The sequence below is a fragment of the Lytechinus pictus genome, chromosome 2 (assembly GCF_037042905.1).
Source record: "Lytechinus pictus isolate F3 Inbred chromosome 2, Lp3.0, whole genome shotgun sequence".
NCBI lineage: Eukaryota > Metazoa > Echinodermata > Echinoidea > Temnopleuroida > Toxopneustidae > Lytechinus > Lytechinus pictus.
In genome coordinates, this window is record NC_087246.1 from 64,532,642 (window position 1) to 64,548,832 (window position 16,191).

At 36.1% G+C, this 16,191-nt stretch overlaps 1 protein-coding gene across 6 annotated transcripts; it reads left to right on the forward strand.

The window, feature by feature from the left end:
* Nucleotides 1-5,879: 5,879 nt before the first annotated feature.
* On the forward strand, nucleotides 5,880-16,089 carry LOC129253801 (phenylalanine--tRNA ligase, mitochondrial-like). 6 transcript variants are annotated; one of them, XM_064095394.1, is made up of 7 exons: nucleotides 5,934-5,970; nucleotides 8,496-8,600; nucleotides 9,932-10,576; nucleotides 11,316-11,481; nucleotides 12,613-12,744; nucleotides 13,412-13,569; nucleotides 14,746-16,089. In XM_064095394.1, exons 3-7 carry the CDS (start codon nucleotides 9,959-9,961, stop codon nucleotides 15,031-15,033), a joined length of 1,362 nt encoding a protein of 453 aa, XP_063951464.1. In that variant the 5' UTR covers nucleotides 5,934-5,970; nucleotides 8,496-8,600; nucleotides 9,932-9,958; the 3' UTR covers nucleotides 15,034-16,089. The 6 variants fall into 6 exon arrangements, with proteins under 6 accessions (XP_063951465.1, XP_063951464.1, XP_063951461.1 ...); XM_064095391.1 differs by having other exon boundaries at nucleotides 5,946-6,072; XM_064095393.1 differs by lacking the exons at nucleotides 5,934-5,970; nucleotides 8,496-8,600 and adding exons at nucleotides 6,193-6,241; nucleotides 6,374-6,445.
* Nucleotides 16,090-16,191: the final 102 nt, after the last annotated feature.

Below are 16,191 nucleotides of genomic sequence, written 5' to 3' on the forward strand. Positions count from 1 at the left end.
GACCCCACCTTCTACACCTCGCGCAAATTGGACTCTAAACACGAAGTGTTGGGGCAAAAAGGACATCCTTTATAAAACATTTTAATTTTGTTTTATCATCCCCGCAAATTCGACCCTAAACACGTAATTGTCCTAGCGAAATAGATACCCTTTTTTCAATATTTTTGTGTTTTTGACACCCTTATCACGTTACGTACGTAACGTGCCCTATCGTAAAAAAGACATCCTTTTTACGTGTTTTTTTGGTCGCGCATGGTATCCACTCGTCAATGTAAGTGGCCCCCCCCGGGGGCCTTACACAACAGACGAGGAGACCTTTGAAGCGAGTGACTATGAAGAGGAGGAACCAATCACACAGTCAGTCACGAATGAACAAGAATTTCAAATGACAATAAAGGAACACCAGTCTTGTCGAAGTTTGGAGATGAGGATCGACCTGAATTTAAAAGAGACCAACGCTTTTTCATTTCTTCAATTAACTCTGGATCTACAACGTGCCTAATGAACCCAACAGCTCTTTTCAGAGCTACCTTTATGACACTATGAGAAACGTCCCCGTCGTAGTGTCGGTAATGCGTTTGCAGCTAATTCTCTCATTTTGCATGAATCAGAAACAATCATCAACATCTTTTAGAAAAATCGTGGAATCAAGTATTCTTCTAAAAGACAAGCGTGCGATCAAAACCTCATCTTTTTATGTAATTGATTTAGTAATCAAGATTTTCATTTATTTGTATATGCACAAAGAGTCGTGTGGCTGAAAAGGCTTTTGACAGGAGATTCAGAATAGGATGGAAACGTTTTTTTTTATATATGGAACCCGTGATGTTGGAGGACTTTTGTTATTATTCACTAATACTTCACTGAATATCTGTAAACTATCATTGCCAAAATTTTATATGGATATGTTGGAAATTAGGGCCGCTACCAAAGAAGTACTTCTTAAAAAAGAAACATCTAAAAGAAATGAGATATTTTTTAACAACAAACTTATTGGACTAAACGGGCAAATGCTATTTGATGAAAAATCATTTCTTAAAAATATATAGATTATAAATTGCATCATATTGTTGACAAGGAAAGTATCATCAAATCTCCTAGAAACTTTATGAAAATGGGGTTAGATGGAAATGAAATAGATAAAGTTTACAAAGTTTTTAAAAATATTCCAGCAACATGGAAACACCTTTTGAAGAAAAACGACAACTGTGAAGACACTGGTCTAAATCTACAATTTATATTTAATTGTAAGATTAACAGTTAACCAAACGTTACATCCAAGAAAATATACAAGGCACTTTTTAAAAATTGTATGCGTTTAATAATATAGAGAAGACATATAATTTCTCCGAAAGATATCTGTGCTATATTGTCAAGACCCAGAAAATGTACTCTAAGCAGTAGGCTTCGAGAGTTTCAAATACAATTTAAAATGCTTTATTAATTAATATACACGAAGAAATATTTACATTTATTCAAAATTTTCTCAGATAGTGAATGTTCGTTTTGTGGGAATACTGAAGAAACTTACGAGCATCTGTTTTTTTCATGTGAAAAGACGAGAGATAGTCCAGTAGAAATTTTTCAAAACTGGAAAAGTTGTTAAGTACAAGGTTTTTTTGTTGATTTGTGTTCTAGATGGGTATTGAAGTAAATTCAGCTTGGTAATAGCCACCTTGGTAACCTTGAGCAATTTTTATTAGCCTAATTAGCATAATCATCTAATTAGCATATTACGATATGTAATATGCTACTTCTCTTAAACCAGAAAGATTTTTTAAAAATGTAATTTTACTAAGAGGTCCCGTGACGAGGAATCGATTTAAAGCAATAATTTAAATATTTAAGTTATGCAATTATCGTAATAATCCCAATTAGCATAATGAGCTAATTAGCATTGAAGTGCAATATGTATATTTGTGGATGTCTATCCAACAAATGCCCAATACGTAGACAATGCATCCCTTTAAGGGTTTTTCTATAGCGAGGAATTCATTTATGACCATATTTTTCAATTTTAACCAATGAAATTGCTGTAATTAACATAATTAGCATAATGCACTAATTAACATATATATATGTATATGTGTAATACATATAAAAATATATATTTCTTTGTCATTTCATATCGAGAATGTCCGAAAACATGATTAATACAGCTACATGTACCCTAAGCTAGTTTTATATGGCGAGGAATTAATTTATGACATTATTTTCCCTTCTTACCAATGTAATTGTCGTAATTAGCATAATGCGCTAATTACCATATATGTGCAATATATACATTCCTTTGTCATTTTATATCGAAAATGTCCGAATACATGAATAATACAGCTATCCCATGGTTTTCTATGACGAGGAATTAATTTCTGACATTATTTTCCCCCTTTTTACCAATGTAATTATCGTAATTAGTATAATTAGCATAATGCGCTAATTAACATATATCTGCAATATATATATATATATATATATATATATATATATATTCCTTTGTCATTTTATATTGAGAAAGCCTGAAAACATAAACAATTACAGCTATCCTATGGTTTTCTTTGATGAAGAATTCTTTTGTGACATTATTTTCCCCGTTAAACAAATGTTATTGTGTAATTAGCACAATCAGTATACTGCGCTAATTAACATAATTAGCAATATAATTACATATGAATATATATTCCTTTGTCATTTTATATTTTAAAAATGCCCAAAAACATAAATAATACAGCTATTTCATAGTTTTCTATGACGAGGAATTCATTTATGATATCGTATTTCATTTAAACAATGTTAATGTTGTAAAATTAGCTTAATGATTGGCATAATGAGCTAATCAAAGTGGATCGCCTCTGGCAGTCTCGCCTGCATTACGCGATTTGATATAGCAACAGTTTTGACTTTGAAAACAGCTATTGCATAAAATATTCACGTAAGAAGAATTCATATGATGTCCATCGATCCAAAATGGCCTTTGACCATGATCAAGTGACCTAACATGTGTGCAAAACAATCCTTGATTACCCATATGTTTATGTTTCATGAACTAGATCCATAAACTTTCTAAGATATGATGCCAAGTTAAAAAATACCCCCAACATGGCCAAAGTTCATTGACCTTACATTACCTTTGATCTTGGTCATTTAATTGACCTGACATGCGCACAGGATATACAGGGATCGGCCTACATGGTTGCACTTATGTCCAAGTTTCATTAACTACATGTGGATCCATAAACTTTTAAAGTTATGACAATTCCACAAATACCCCCAGCATGGTCAAAGTTCATTGACGCTAAGTGACCTTTGACCTAGGTCATGTGACCTGAAACTAAGACAGGGTATTCAGTATGACTTGATTACCTTTATGTTTAAGTTTAATGAACTAGGTCCATATACTTTCTAGGTTATGACAACATTTTAAAAACTTATCCTTGGTTAAGATTTCGATATGTATTCCCCCAACAAGATCTTAGTTCATTGGCCCTAAATGACCATTGATCTTAGTCATGTGACCTGAAACTAAGGCAAGATGTTCAGTAATACTTGATTACTTTTATGTCCCAGTTTCATGAACTAGGTTCATATACTTTCTAAGTTATGATGACATTGGCATTGCTTATTTTATATATCAATGTTGACGACGCTGCCGTCGCCGCCGCCGTCGCCGCCGCCGTCGGAAAAGCAGCGCATATAGTCTCGCTCTGCTATGCAGGCGAGACAATAAATACAGAGACAACGAAATATATGTATTGCACCTGTATTTTAATTACCACTAACCATATGTTAGTGATATATTTTTCATGTTTTTCAGGCACACTCGATAAAACTAACATAGAAAAAATGAAAATCCATAATTTATTGTTCGAAATAGACATGAAATGAAATAGTTCGAAAATTTGCTATGCCCAATTGATCATGGGCCCGGCGGCCGTTGTGCAGCACCAGATTGACGAGGTTCTATCCCTTTAATCATTGAACGTCAAACAGGGTAGCAGCAACTCCCATCTTTAACGTCTTTTGGTCTGACGCGGGCGGGGTTTGAACCCCCGACATCCCGGTTGTGAGACGGACGCTCTACCAACTGAGCCAACACACCGGTCATAGGAATATATACTTGATATATTGCACATAGATGTTAATTAGTGCATTGAACCAGTAATTCTGATTAAGGCATTGGTTAAAATGGAAAATTACTGTCATAAATGAATTCATCAACATAGAAAACATTAGAAGAGCTGTATTATTTATGTTTTCAGGCTGTTTAATAGGAAATTTTATCTCCTCTCCAATTAAATGTAGGGTTTTTGGAAGTAGCCCCCCCCCCCCCAGCCAAAAAAATATTTTATACCCCTAAAACCCAGTAGGTACAATACGGTAATATATATAGGCCAATTTCATCCCCTCTCCACTGAAATGTAGGGTTCTTGGAAGTACCCCCCCCCCCTCAAGCCAAAAAATAGTTTATGCCCCTAAAACCCAGTAGGTACAATACGGTAATATATATAGGCCAATTTCATCCCCTCTCCAATTAAATGTTTGGTTCTTGGAAGTACCCCCCCCCCCAGCCAAAAAATAGTTTATGCCCCTAAAACCCAGTAGGTACAATACGGTAATATATATAGGCCAATTTCAACCCCTCTTCAATTAAATGTTTGGTTCTTGGAAGTACCCCCCCCCTTAAGCCAAAAAATAGTTTATACCCCTAAAACCCAGTAGGTACAATACGGGAATATATATATAGGCCAATTTCATTCCCTCTCCAATTAAATGTAGGGTTCTTGGAAGTACCCCCCCCCCTCAGGCCAAAAAAATAGTTTATACCCCTAAAACCCAGTAGGTGCAATATGGTAATATATATAGGCTAATTTCATCCCCTCTCCAATTAAATGTTTGGTTCTTGGAAGTACCCCCCCCCCCTCAAGCCAAAAAATAGTTTATGCCCCTAAAACCCAGTAGGTACAATACGGTAATATATATAGGCCAATTTCATCCCCTCTTCAATTAAATGTTTGGTTCTTGGAAGTACCCCCCCCCCCATTCAAGTCCCTAAAATAGTTTATGCCCCTAAAACCCAGTAGGTACAATACGGTAATATATATAGGCCAATTTCATTCCCTCTCCAATTAAATGTTTGGTTCTTGGAAGTACCCCCCCCCCCTCAAGCCAAAAAATAGTTTATGCCCCTAAAACCCAGTAGGTACAATATGGTAATATATATAGGCCAATTTCATCCCCTTTCCAATTAAATGTTGGGTTCTTGGAAGTACCCCCCCCCTTCAAGCCAATAAATAGTTTATCCCCCTAAAACCCAGTAGGTACAATATGGTAATATATATAGGCCAATTTCATCCCCTTTCCAATTAAATGTTGGGTTCTTGGAAGTACCCCCCCCTTCAAATCCCTAAAATAGTTTATGCCCCTAAAACCCAGTAGGTACAATACGGTAATATATATATAGGCCAATTTGATCCCTCTCCACTGAAATGTAGAGTTCTTGGAAGTACCCCCCCCCCTCCTTAAGCCAAAACATAATTTATACCCCTCAAACCCAGTAGGTGCAATATATATAAAGGCCAATTTGATCCCCTTTCCACTAAAATGTAGGGTACTTGGAAGAACCCCCCTCCCCCTTTCAAGCCAATTCCCCTTGAATTAAGATGACCTTTGACCTTGTTCAGGTGACCAGCAATAAGTTGATATTAAAAGTAAAACTCAATTACCCTTACATTCAAATTTCTTGGGGAAAATACAATTATTTGTTAAAATTTTCACCCTAAATGACCTTTGACCTTGATCATGTGACCTTCAATTCGGTCAGTGAAACTTGATTGCCCTAATGCCAAAGTTTCAAGAAAAGATCCAGCTATAACATGCGAGACAAAAATGATGAAAACAGCTCAATCATATTTGAATATTTGCCCTTTTAGCCGTCCATACTATGCTGGGATGATTTGCTGAAGTTAGAGGCCGGTAATGTATACAGATATTTTATGCCCCTAAAACCCAGGATTACCGTCATTTTGGGCAATTTCAGATTTTTAATTTTTGTCATGCCCAGCTGATACTAAAAAGGTACCTCAATTCTCAAGCCAAGGCCAAGCCCAAGGCGATTTTTTTTTGGCGCTGATTTTTTAAAATTTATTTTAATATTTATTTTTATTTTTTTAACCGCACATGTACTACTAGTACTACTAGAATAGATCTTCCACAGCACTGTACATACTCCTGCATAATTCTACAAGTACGATGATACACCAACCTGGTGGACTGTACTTTAACGGATGATGATGATGATGATGATGATGAAGGCTCAAGTGATGTTCGTGCAGCTGCATGAACATCACTTGCAGGCTCCACTCCACTTACTTTTTAGTACTGCTACACTACGCTCCACCTACCCGAACATCAAGTCGGTGAACTCGTTCGGATACTCCGAGTGGCAAAGGTGGGAAAAAAGGATATTGCAAAAATTATATGAAAAAAATACATAGAGTTGGAAAAGAAGGTTAATTTCAGTCCGTGTCCATCCCCCGGGGGGGGGGGGGGTACTCGACCAAAAAAGTGGTAGGTATGTGCCGCGGGCGAGACAAAAACCGGGGGCCTTGGAGCGGACTTATTGTAAAAAGGAGGGTCCTCGTAACGGGCTTCGGAACTACAATGTTTGTGAAAACGGGGGTCCTTGGAACGGGTGGCCTGCGTGTGCATCGAAACGGGCATACGTGTATGCAGCTAGCCCAGCGGCACAGGCCCCGGGTGCGCTCGCGCAGAGGCGATGGTCGGACAGCGCTCTGCGGCCGCTTTTCACCAAAATTGCAGCTCATTGTAGCGGATCAATGCGACCGGAACGGCGTAACGAAAAATATGCGAAGCTTTGGAGCGGATTTCTTTCTTCTTTTCTTTCGATAAGAAGAAAATGCTATGCTTTGGAGCGGCTTTCTTTGTTCTTTTTCTCAATAAGATGAAAATGCTATGCCCTGGAACGGAAATTTGAGTGTAAAAATGGGGGTCCCCTCCGTGGCACATACCCACTATGCATTATACACTGAGTGCCCCCCCCCCCCGGTCCATCCTCCGGTTATCCTCAAAATTAGTGTTTTTGGGCCAGTACCGGTATCTAATTCCTCACACGTATTATTCACGGCTGATTTCAAAACATCGCATGCGCGAGGGTCGCAGGTCAAACGGCATTCAGACAATAAAAAAAAGAAAACAACTCGTGAGTGACATCATTGACTCTCATGTACATTTAATGGGTTGTGCATATAGCATTTAAGGACGTTCCACAGTTATGTTTGTGCGCATTATGATCTGCGCATATTTTACACTCTGCGCGCTGACGTCACAATGGATGAACAGGTGATTAATTAGCTGTGGGTATGAACTGATTTTTCTCATCATCTGCACTCTAACTGCAGATCCGATGCGTTAGTTTATGAAGCTAAAAAACTTTAATTATTCCATGGACCATTAAAAAAAACATCTCTACAATTTTAAAATACTTTACTCTGCAGTGCTGCCAAAAATCACAAATATGACCCCGAGTTTAAATAAATGGTAGAGTGGTTTTGATTTTTTCTTCTCATAGATACAAAGCATTTGGCGCATTTTTGGTGTTTTAAAAAGCACATTTGCTCTAATGAAAATGCTGATAGTTTGAAAACAAGCACATGAAGCCCTATTTTTTAATGTTTGCACCTCTTAGCAGGAATTTTTTTTTTTTTTTTTTTTTTTTTTTTTTTTTTTTTTTTTTTTTTTTTTTTTTCTTCTTCCTTTTTTTTTTTTCTTTAATTTTATTTTTATATCCATGAAGGAAAGGGAGAAATATATCTAATTGATTAGTATGTAATTACTTATTTGTTCATATAGTGTGTATTTGTATATATATATATATATATATATGTCTTTTATATGAGTATGATGACCACATGAGACGATGGTTATTGTTCTTTTTGTTTTAGAATAAGATGTATCTCTCTTCTCTCTGGATTATATTCTTTATATTCAGTAGAGCTCATTACCCATTTTGAAAAAAAAAAGAGAAAGAGAAAGGAAAGGAAGGAGAAAAGAGAAAAAAACTGAGAAAGACAAAAGGAAATAAAGAGAAAATAAAAGGGAAAAGAAAGAAAGGAGGAAAAGACAAAAGGAAAAAAAAAGAAAATGGAAGGAAGAGGAGAAGAAATGAAAGGAAAAAGAATAAAGATGAAGAAATGGAAAAAATGTATACGCATGTGTGTGTATATTTATATATTTTTTACTAACTCGATCATATCCATCTAACTTACAACCTTGATTTAACAATGCACCATTTCATTTATTAAAGCCCTCATTTTGGATGCCCCCATAAATTTCGAATAATCCGAACCTCCCCATATCAAATTTTATATTTTCTCTTACAAAACAAAACAGACATACATGTATTTGATCGGTAATTATATGCGAGATCATTTCACGGGAAAAGACTCTTTAACAGTTTATTGCTCTATTTCTTTTCCGAGTTTCAAGACTATAGAGTATCCCAAAGGGAGCCCCCTGTCTACACCGGAGAGACAGGACGATGTCTGGACGGTGTCGTTAGAAGGGACAGGATCATGCGGTAACCTGTAAGATACGATAGCCTTTGCCTTATAATTATAAAATTATTAATAAAAAAAAAAAAAATAAAGAAGGAGAGGAACGATTATAAAGGACACGTCAAAGAAAGAAAGAAAATAATAGTTGACCAAACGAGTTGGCGGTAATAGTCAAATATGACTGGTCGCCATTAAATTCCAACCAACAACAACTTAGGTATACCTTCCTCTACAACTTTGCAAATTTTGGTGAAAATGACATGGATTTTGAATAAAGTGCAGCATTTATTGTACTTTTGTAGTTTGTTATTGAAATTTCACTTTTTTGAGATTGGGTTTTTGTTATGTTTTACGCCATTTTAAAGAACTGACAGTGCTGTTACTCCCTGTTAGACTTAAAATTGCAAACAAATAGCACTATAAATAGATTATCCATTCTAACGATACACTTATTAACTCTTGCGAAATTTGATGACTTTTTCATGTATTTTGACTGAGTAATAGAGGTTTAAACTCATTGTAGTGATCTTGCGAGGTCTAAAAATGCCAAATTCTTGTGAATGCGCAATCCGTAAAAACATTAATTCGGGGAACTTTGAAGCTCCATAGCAAAAAATCAAGCACATGGACCTATGTTAATTTTTGCATATTTCGAATATTCAGGTTCTAAAGTATCTATGTGCAAAGTTTGGTGAAAATGACATGGATTTCATTTTAACTGTGGAACGTCCTTAACTGTTTTGTGAAAAGATAACATTACTTTAAAATTTTTAAAAGCTTTCTTATTTTACATCTGATTTTGATGAAATTTCAGCATTATGCTTTTCTCTATTGATTCAAATCAACCTTTTTCTGGTGTGGACTTGATCTTTAAGTTTAGCCTATGCACAATAAAAGCCGATATGCACTTGGGCAGTAAATTTCAAATATATTGAATTTTCCCCTTCAAAATCCTTATTTTATCACACAGAATAATAAAAACAGGAACATTTTACATTTCATGTAATACAATACACAAGAAATAGTTGGTGATGTCATCAGCTCCCCTATTTGTATATTTACCAGAACAAGAAGTTTTATGAAAGTGAATACCCGGTAAGCAAAACATTTAAATTTCTTACATTTGGTCTAATTTGATTTTAAAAATTTCAATATTATGTTTGTCTTGTAATTTCTCTATTTGTTCAAATGTACTTTAAATGTAAGGGTGGATTGACCTTTAAGCATTATATTTATTACATGTATATTTATTGGTAATTTTGATTAGTTTCTTCACCTCACATTGCAACTGATGTCATTTTTTAACAGAGATATCAAATTGCCTCTGATTATTAGAATTTTTCTTCTATTTACATTTTCAGCTCCCCAATCCGAATGAATTTTATGCAATGGCTTCGAGAACTTTGATTTGTGCTGTCAGGACATTACATTCTAAACTAACGCTGCATCAATCATCCAAGTGGTGGCTTGTGGGAAATCTGTCATCCACAAGCCATTATTCTACAAAATCAAATTTCACCCAGACAAAACCAAAAGACTCCGAGGTCACTATACAAGACAGAACATTCACCCAAGATGCCTTCACGACCATCACGCCAAAGATCATCTCGCGGGTCGGTACCAACCTGCACAATAAACCCCACCATCCACTCTGCATCATCAAGGAGAAAATCCGCGACTACTTTTACAGTAGCTTTCTCAATCGTCGTGGCAACCCACTATTCTCCATCTATGACAACCTAAGCCCTATTGTAACCGTACAACAGAACTTTGACAGCGTGCTGGTCCCGAAGGATCACATATCGAGAAAGAAAGGGGACAATTACTACATCAATGAGGAGTTTATGTTGAGGGCGCATACATCAGCTCATCAGCATGAGCTGGTCAATGCAGGGCTGGATGCATTCCTGGTGGTTGGCGATGTCTATCGTAGGGATGAGATCGATACCAGTCATTATCCTGTCTTTCATCAAATGGAGGGAGTGAAGCTCTTTACGCAGCATGAGGTGATTTCAAAAGTATTTCAAGGGTATTTGTAACCCCCCCCCCTTTATCTCCTTCATTTTGTATTTGTTAAAATTGGGCTAAAATTGTATTTTAGAGCCCTGAAATAATACCGGTAGAATTGTTTCTGCACTGTGAGGGACACTTCTAAAGATCCAGGATATTTTTTGTTTACTCTGTTGCATAATTATGTTTCATGGCACTAGTCCCTCAAAAGAAATATAATAAGTATAAACTGAACATACTTGAATTGAGAAATTCATTAAAAAAATTCAAGGATTGCCAATGACTGTGAAGGTAGTGCTTGGTAACCTCAATAATGACTGTGCCACGTACATTTCAGATGGGAGGATGGATATGACCATAAGTGTGTTCAAATTATTTTATATAAAGGAATGATTATATTTTTCAGCTTCATAACTAATCCTCCTTTCCATGCATACTTTTTTCCCTATTATTTGTTTCCCTTCCATCTCTTGCAAATTATAAGCATGTGTGGGGGTGGGGGAAGTTGCTGCCCCCCCCCCCACCATTGCATCACCCCTGTTCTGAACAGCATCCATTTCTTCTGTTAAAATGTCAGAGGGGATAATGTGACATACAGTGTGAATGTTGACAAGCTCAACATTCATTACTTTACACACAAAAAATCAGCAATAAACTGCCCGTCTAGGAACTGAATACATGAATTCATCCATTGAAACCTGTTTTAAATTATCTTTATGTTGTTTTTCTTATCAGCTGTTTGCAAATTGCAACGATGCCACAAATCTGAGTTTGTTTGAGACCCGGCCAATGACTAGAACCCCTGACAGGCAAGAGTGCCATACCTTGGAGGCTGCCAAGCTGGTGGAGTTTGAACTTAAGAATGTAATCACCTCCATGGCTGAGATGCTCTTTGGAAAGGGTAGGTGACCATGACCTAGACAGAAACCCTCAGTCTCAGTTTTGTCTCGGTCGTTCCTCTGGACTATGTCTTGCTTCATTACACCTTCTCCTTAGACTGAAATCATTCTTACACTTTGTACATGGAATGTATGCCTCCAAATTGGTTTTTACTATTGCTTGTAAAAAATAGGTTTAAAAACTGAGAATGAAAATATGTGTTGGGCATAGATAAACATTGCATTGTTGTGATAATCAATATTTAAAAACAAGTAATGGAGATATATACATATGTCTTATCATGGCTCATGAATATTCACCTTCATTCTTCATGAATCAAAGAATGACAATCTTTTCTTTTTAATCTCCATTACTTTTGTTCAAATATTTTTTTCTTTTACACAGCAATGCAATCTTTAGCCATTTTCTTTCCCTGTTTTCAAACTGTTTTGTTACAAACAATATGTCAATGGCAAAACATGATTTCCAATAGTGAACCTATCATTTAGAGAACTAATATGGGATAGTCTGAGTTACCAGCCTTTTGGAAAAGATTTGTATGTGGCAAAGATTTTGGTGGTAATATTCATGTTGGGACAAATTTTTAAGAAGCCACATGTAAACAAAAACGTGTGAATGCTGCGTTTGGGGCTATCAAACCTTTGCAAGTGCCAACGTGCCCTGATCGTTTTTCTGATGATTCACTTTATCGAGAAGGGTAATTATACCGTAAATTGGATAGATGATGGTCATCAGGAATTCAGATAAATTAAAACATGGAAAGGTAATGATTTCCTTTTATTGCATGTGCATAACTTTAAAAACTTGGGTCTTGTCTGAGTTATATCTTGTCCTACATAGACCTATCTCTATCCCTCCAGAAAATGATGCACCAGTGAATTATCCCCCACTGAAATTTTCGGGTACATGGTCCCCACCTATTTCGACCACTCAAACCTGGGCTGGGTAAAACTCATGATGACTCAGGCCTTGCACATATCTTGCATATTCTTGTCTAAAGATTGCTTCAACTTAGAGGTGAATATTTGAATTATGCAAGGTCGCCTAAAATGCAAATTTTCCTGTATTTAAATGAATACCTACATGTACCTTATGTTTAACAGTTGGTTTTTTTTTTCTTTCTCTTTTTTAGACATTGAATGTAGATGGATTGAGACAGAGTTCCCTTTCACTCACCCTTCCTGGGAGTTGGAGATCTTCTTTCAAGGAGATTGGTTGGAGGTGCTAGGATGTGGTATCATGGAACAGAAGCTTTTACAGTCAGGTATATAGTCGGATATCATATGGCCACTTGGTCCGTGTAATCCTAGAGGGTGTTTCTTTAAACTGTACCAACATCCACAAATGTGGGTAAACTTGTTTGATCTGCGGTCATACTGGTCAATTGCCATGATTATTCATGTTATCGCTTTGTCCAATGTCCCACTTTGGCCACTTATCTGATCAGAGTTTAATTTTCACGTTGCTTCCTTAGTTTTTGTCAGTTTGCCCTTTTTACAATTTGGTCTATAACTAGACTTTGCGTTGTTAGTCCATTAGACAAAACAAGCATAGCAAAAGAGCAATCAGACATATTGGTCAAAATTATTTGTGGCAATTAGCATAATAGTGGTTTTTTTTTTGTGATGATTGATCATTCATTTTGGACTTTCCCTCTTTAGAGATCAGTACTAGTCATGGAAGGAGCTATGTACATGTACAGTTGTGCTCAAAAGTTTGTGAGCCCCACCACAAAAATGCACTCTCCTACATGCTGAGTGTTCAAATGTAGACAACACCACTACAATGTTTGGCGAGCCTAACTTTACTAACTTTTGAGCACCACTGTTTATCCACTGATATGTGTATCACATCAACATATTTATGTAACTTCCATTAATTGCCTATTGAAAGGATGTGCACATTTTTTCATCCCTATTCCTTTTATGAAGCTGGTGCTGGAACTTCTATAGGCTATGCCTTTGGTCTTGGACTAGAACGCCTTGCAATGATCCTGTTTGACATTCCAGACATCAGACTATTCTGGAGCACAGACAATCGGTTTCTGGACCAATTCAGGGACCAAGACATAAATCAGTTCAAATTCAAGGTAGGCCTCAATTACTCAAGATCACCAAATATCAAATCAGTTTGAATATAGAACTGTATCAAAGAACCTTAAGTGTTCATCTAGCCTAAAGTTGATATGAAAAATAAATGTGACATCCATAACACAGACTTGTTTTAACCCAAAAAGTACTGGGCTATTTGAGATGTATTGAGGACTGGGGGGGGGGGGGCATGATGCCCCCCCTGATCTCGGCCGCCGTTAGCGCGATTGCGCCGAAATTTGGCACGCACATTCTTTACCACATAAACTACAAGCTAGTATAAAAAAAAAGATTCTGAAAATAATTATTTTTTAATTGTTATGAATAAAATATGCAAATTTATTCATGAAAACATTTGCATATTTAACACCCTATTTCACTTCAAACTTTCTTCTTTTTTGCAGATGTCATCTTTTTAATCTAATTTTAAGGTTTCCACAAAGAAAAATTGCGAAAGCCAATTTTTTTCTTATGTATTTCTTTGTTTTTAGAATTTCTTATGTATTTCTCTATTTTTTCATCTTTTGTTTTTCATTGTTTTTTTCAATGGAAATTATTACAGACAATTTAGCACTAAATTAAACACTAAATTAATTAAGCAGACCAATGAGAACGAAAAATAATCACCCTTTTATGAATTTCATCTCCCATAGACTTTGTACACAAAGTATGAAAATTAGCCTTTTTCGGCATGACATTGCCTCGTAAAAAGTCATGCGACGTCGCGATGGTATACCCGTATGTCGCAAATTTGGTCTCAAAATTTGCGTGAGACATCAAAAGTCATCAAGTTTTGCAGAACCATCTTTTTGTGTTTCAGAAATATCGCGCGAAGCGTCGAAGGGGGCCATCATGGCCCCCCCCCCCCAGTCCTTTGAGGGTTAATGCAACTATATTTTAATAATTTAGTTTAATTTTTTGTGTTCTATTATTCAATGGTAATAGCACAAGTCAGGTTAAAAAACCTTTCTTCTTCGTTATTGCTATTAAAAGCATTTTTAATTGTAAATAATCACATCTGAAAAATAACACATTAGGATTTTCAGAATAATCTTATTCTTCCCGTCTACAATATTTGTTAGTGATATTTTTACGTACCACTAACGAGTTATATTTTTAGACATCTGAACAATACCAAGCAATCAATTATATGGCCTTCTTTTATTTTACTTCAGCCATTCAGCAAATATCCACCTGTCATCCAAGATATGTCGTTCTGGTGTCCCGAATCTGACTACGAATCCAATGACTTCTATGATCTAGTACGAAATGTAGGGGGAGAGCTTGTAGAACAGGTTGCAATGATTGATGAGTTCACACACCCAAAGACTCTGAGAACCAGCCATTGTTACAGGATAACGTATAGGAGTATGGAAAGAACTCTTGTTCGAGAGGAGGTTAATCAAATTCACGACTTAATCAAAGAAACTGCAGAAAAACAGCTTAGAGTGGAGCCAAGATGATTTTACACCTGGAATGATTAGAATTTATTATGCAGTAATAATGGTAAACCTTCAGGATTATATTAAAAGGAAAATATGAATTGAGAATGAATTTACTTGGATGAAAATGAGGGGAGTACGTTACTGCAAGCTTGAGTAAATTTTAATAAGCACCATACTTTTCAACTGTCCCAGTGTTGGAGAAGTAGACCAAGATGTATTTCCAGCCATAATGACACTTATAGTTTGGTAAATATCTCGCCAATGATAATGTGAAAGAAATCATCAATGTCCCTATTTTAATGCCTGCAAGGTTGGCAAATATTTGAGATTTTAAAGTTGTCAGTTTTCAACAGGAATATGTAAGTTTGTGAAATATCTTTTGAGCTCTCAACCTTAATACCTTTTGTAATTGATGAAATAATACATTCAGTTCAAACAAGAGTTTTATAGGATATGTCCAAATTATTGATATACTGTAGGTGTAGGATTTAACATTTTCTTAAGAAAAAAAAAGAACAACGAATTGTGTCAATACCAAAAATTATCTAAGTTTGACCTTCTTGAATAATAGAGCAGTTTTGATTTCATGCTGATAATCTACAGACTATCACAATTCATTGAGAAATTAACTGCTATTTTGTGGCTTATGCCGTGGATGACAAGCATGATGATTTTCAACCCCATTTTATGTTTGACATTTGAGTGGCTTTATGATCTACCAAAAGAACCTGGCCTAGCTAGGGTGTTAACTAAGGAAAAAAAAAGAAGATAAAGGCCCAGTCACATCGTTCAATGCAAGCCTTGCAGGTAACTATTGTTGCTACCCGCAGGTTGGCCGCATTGACAGTATTTCGCACGCAACTCACGCACAGAAGCGCATGCAAGTCTGATTTGCATGCAGAAAAGTTTTTAACATGCTCAAAACATTTTTGCGGGCAATCACCCACAAGGCTTGCACGGAATTGTGACAGGGCCTCAAGCTAATGGTTCATTGTATTTGTGTAAAAATGTAATATTTTATGGAATATAATTTTAAAGGGTTTATAAAAGATGAAATCTACTAAAAAAACTTTACCATTTATGTGTCTATCATTTTTTTACGTTCTAACAATCATTTTATTCAGGTGAGTTTACTTATTGTGTGAGAAAAGCTGGCATTCAGATAGGGAGAGGCAG

Excerpts from the sequence above, each read along its gene's own strand:
- LOC129253801 (XM_064095395.1), top strand. The coding sequence starts at position 9,959 with ATGGCTTCGAGAACTTTGATTTGTGCTGTCAGGACATTACATTCTAAA. Across the intron at positions 11,482-12,612 it reads TGAGATGCTCTTTGGAAAGG|ACATTGAATGTAGATGGATT; the intron begins GTAGGTGACCAT and ends TCTCTTTTTTAG. Across the intron at positions 13,570-14,745 it reads TAAATCAGTTCAAATTCAAG|CCATTCAGCAAATATCCACC; the intron begins GTAGGCCTCAAT and ends ATTTTACTTCAG.